Genomic DNA, 4,488 nt, shown 5'->3' with positions numbered 1-4,488 from the left:
AAGACTAGCCATGGGCGCGATACAAGAAAGAGGTTAAATCCACTAATCAGTCAGTCAAAACTAGCCATGGGCGCGATGTAAGAAAGAGGTTAAATCCGCTAATCAGTCAGTCAATACTAGCCATGGGCGCGATGTAAGAAATAGGTTAAATCCACTAATCAGTCAGTCAAGCCTAGCCATGGGCGCGATTAAGAAAGAGGTTAAATCCACTAATCATTCAGTCAAGACTAACTACTTTTCCCCTTGTCTGTCAGTTCAAACTAGGGAAGATTACGTGGAAGTATAATCCTTGTGTAGCTTTGCGCGACAAATCTAAAAAACAAATAAAGAAAGAAGTATTTCATCATATACAATCAGTCAGATGTTAGTATGATGTTAAGTACCAACGAAACACAATTATACAGAAGTGATTGATTTGGAGAAAGAAGACGACGGGCTTTACTTGAAAACATTGCACTACAAGAAAGATTTCAATTCGTAATTAGTTCCTTCAACTCAGATCACTGAACTCACAACCAACACTTGGGTTGACCAACAGTCACCAGGGAGCAAGAGGGAATCCTCAATAGCCGCGGCTCAAATCGGTCAAGAGAGATGGAACTACGAGCTAAAAGTTTGTACTTGAAAAAACAAACAAACAAACTCGGAGACATTCTATGAGCCGCTATGCCACGGTTAAAAATGATAAATGAAGAAAATAAGGCCCTGATCCAAGGACGATATAACCAGTAACAAAAATCCACACCGGATATATAAACCCTATAAACCCCCAGTGGCGGTAAGTCTGAAGTCTGATATCGCTAAAAAACCAGGTTTCGATACCCGCGGTGGGCACGGCACAGCTAGCCCATTGCGTGGTTTTGTACTTAACTGCAAACATACAAACGAAGTTACTATGTAGTGGTTATATATCCACGACAAATAAACCAAGTTGGAGTTAACCCGGAAGGATAATTCGGAGTGTAAACAAACTAGTAATATTATCAAAATTTTAGTTATTTCAGGAAGACATATTCTTAGACTGGCTAATAACTACCAAGGGAAATCCTGCCGTCGTTTAGACTGGCTAATAACTACCAGGGGAAATCCTGCCGTCGTTTAGACTGGCTAAAAACTACCAGGGGAAATCCTGCCGTCGTTTAGACTTGTCTATAACTACCAGGGGAAATCCTGCCGTCGCTTAGACTTGTCTATAACTACCAGGGGAATCCTGCCGTCGCTTAGACTTGTCTATAACTACCAGGGGAAATCCTGTCGTGGCGGCTGTCACATTATACATTAGGTGGCGGCTGTCTCATTATACATTACGTGGCGGTTGTCACATTATATATTACGTGGCGGCTGTCACATTATATATTACGTGGCGGCTGTCACATTATATATTACGTGGCGGCTGTCACATTATTCAATCATCGTGCAGACTATAAACGGACTTTCTATGCGAGACAGGTTAAGAGTGTCCCAGCTGTGGTTTAATACTAGTCGAAAGTGACGAGGTTTAACTTTCCCGACTCAACCTTGACACCAACGCACGTGTTTGACAAGCCCTCTGAGGGAATACAGATATAAAAAACTTAGAAATAACAACAAACGCCAGACGACAGATCCTCATCCAAATACCGAATGTGTCGTTGCACTCTCGTTCCCTTATCTCCCCACATTTAATCAACTACGCTGAAGAGGTTCCCATCGAAGCTTTGATAAGTCCTAAGGGACTTAGGTTTGACCCCTTGTCTCTTGACTTCCCTTCCCGTCCGTCACGATTCACCATATTCCGTTTCCAACTTAATGACCATGAAAGCACACACATTTTCTGTAGCTAGATCTGTTATATCAGTAGAACGGCAGACAGCCAGCTGATACAGAGAGAGAAAGGTTTCAAACAGCTGGAACTAAAAGACAGAATTTAATAAAAGTTTGTTGTTTGATTACAAATAAACTAGGTATTCCTTTTATGTCCTGTTTTATAATATTAAGTTATTCAGTTTATTAAAATATACCATGTTTGTTTATATTTCTGTTATTTGATCTTAAGCAATACATATAAACGACTAGAGAGAGGGAGGGCAACCAACCAGAAGCGCCCGCCGCCTACATTATACTCTTGACCGAATAGCAAGATTGACTTAAATGTTCATAATTTACAGCTGTTAACCGGAGAGAGACAACCAGTTGTAGCACCCGCCGCCTACACGGTTGTCCTAAACCTAACAGTGGGATTAATTACTGTATTATTATTTTTTTTTTAATTACTTGTTGTATATGATATAAAATATTAAATTAATTATAAAACAAAAATAACAATTTTCGTTACATTTCAGAAAGATGGCGGTTATTTCTCAGCTCGCTGTTACATTTAATAATCCTTACAGTAACTGTAAATCTCACCTCGTCGAGCATTGTCTTGCTGGTTATACGCTTCACATTTGTTGCCCAAACAACCTCGTTTCTGGACAACTTCTGGGCATCGTTTGCCGCCATTTCGAGGTTCCTGACGAATCAGACGTTCCCGTGTCATCATTCCGGGGCCACAGTCGACGTCACACTTTGACCACGGTTTCCAGTCGGTTACCTCGCAATCAATCACTATACGAAAATGATAATAATTGAGATATCGATTACGTTAATTAATTCTTATTTCATTATTATTGTCTTTAGAATGAGGGCAAAATATATAAAAAAAAAATCACAATCACGTGTAAATCAACAATGTCAGTAGCGTGGATGTATTTTTCGTTTTCTTTACCGTATTTTTTTTAAGCTTTTTAATTTTTGTACAAGATTTTTTTTTGTTATTATTATTATTATAGCAATTATCTCCAAGTTTAGAAAAAAAAAGTTTATAACTAATGATTTAAGTCTTATGCGCGTCTTTCTCAACAGCCCCCCCCCCGACCCTTACAGTCAGGGTTTAATGAAGTGATGAAAATATGCGAAATTTATTATAACGATATTTTCTAATGATGGTTATATCGAAACGACAGAAATCTTTATTAGTACTCACGCAAACACACTCATCGGAATCATTACCCAAACGTAGGAATCATTTTTTGTGTGCTAGTTTCGCGTTCATGGCTCGAAATGACTAGAAAATCGTTCTAAAATCATAACGTTTGTCAATGATTAGTGTAAGCTTGTACTTCGGCATTATGGTGTTGAAATACAATATTACTGCGTTTGTTTTCAGAGGAGAGAAGTGTGTGGTTATGGAAGGTTTTTGGAGAAAACAACAGAAAAAAAATAAATATACACTTTCCATAAACTAGGTACAACACTTTAAAACACAACAACAGTTCACGTGCAAGTAAGTAGTAAGAGGTCGTCCAGATGACCATAGAAACACGTGATGCAGTATTTTAGTTACGGATGAGTCACGTTTCATCCTGCTGTAGGGACAGAATCTGGAACTAGATTCAGACTCCCCCCCCCCATTTCTGTAGAGAAATGTGACGCATATGACAGTGGTGGACAAATTGTGTAGACAGGAGTAAGTACCTCTACATCTTCGAAGTGGTACCGTTAAGTCCACGCATGATAGGGGTCGCATTTTACGACATGTTGTGTTGTCTTATATTGTTGCCCTGACTTCAGCCGAATGAGAGGTAATGGTCACTCCTGCCGTTCTAAATTGGTCAACACATAGAAAAATGATTGTTCAAGTGGAGTATCTTTCACGATCACGTGCGTGCACGACTGGATTTAAATCCACTGGGAGACGCGCAGCATAATTTTAATTGACTCCAGACACCAATGGTACCCCCGAAAATAGGACCTTCAGGGGGAGTGGTAACGAATAAATCGGGACTTATTAACACTAATCTTAAGCAAGCAACATCTGTGTAAGTCTGTCCCTTCTGTTGGTGGTGATAATATTCCTTACTGTCGTGTAATGTTAGGAAGTGTAAAAGAACATAAAACCAATGTATGCCAAAAGGTTAATCACCTGCAAGTAATAATAACTGATGAGGGTGATATTATTTTAAAATAATAAGTTTACAAAGTATGATTATTTTTCAGTCATTTATCACTATAAAAGTGTAGAGGTGATCTCTTCCGTACTGGGATAAAGATGTCGCGCAACTAAATTGCTTTTTCATGGTGAATTGACAGATTAATCTAACAAATTTAAAGGGCGGCTCTAAAGGCAAGTATAAGTTCCGCTAGTGTCCGCTAGTCCCCGCATTTATAATAATAATAATAATGTAAATACAGCTTTTAAAATTAATTTTATTGATATCAATTATTTTTGCCAGTGTGTTTAGCCTGAGGTTGAAAACAGAAATCGTACTTATTGTCACAGTAGAGGGTGGGTGGGGAGACAACAATTTAATTAAAAAAAAAGCCCGATTTACGAACAAATGGGACGTGCCAGAGAAAATGAACCAATCAGGACCCAACAAGAATAAACGCCATAATATCAGATATATACACAGCGTGGTCACAAGTAAATAGACACCATCTTTTCAGAAAAAATGAAAATTTTCAGTC

At 38.6% G+C, this 4,488-nt stretch overlaps 1 protein-coding gene across 1 annotated transcript in view; it reads right to left on the bottom strand.

The window, feature by feature from the left end:
- Positions 1-2,388: 2,388 nt before the first annotated feature.
- LOC111083124 (somatomedin-B and thrombospondin type-1 domain-containing protein-like) overlaps positions 2,389-4,488 on the bottom strand; it is a gene marked incomplete at both ends in the record, with an annotated part of 14,217 nt that continues 12,117 nt past the window's right edge. Inside the window, one exon of the mRNA XM_022379397.1 lies at positions 2,389-2,586. Within this exon, the coding sequence (XP_022235105.1) occupies positions 2,389-2,586 (198 nt within the window). The remainder of the gene's footprint in view (positions 2,587-4,488) is intronic.

This window comes from Limulus polyphemus, unplaced genomic scaffold, assembly GCF_000517525.1.
Source record: "Limulus polyphemus unplaced genomic scaffold, Limulus_polyphemus-2.1.2 Scaffold8252, whole genome shotgun sequence".
NCBI lineage: Eukaryota > Metazoa > Arthropoda > Merostomata > Xiphosura > Limulidae > Limulus > Limulus polyphemus.
Note: the sequence above shows the minus strand (reverse complement) of the source record. Positions and strands in the feature narration are given on the sequence as shown.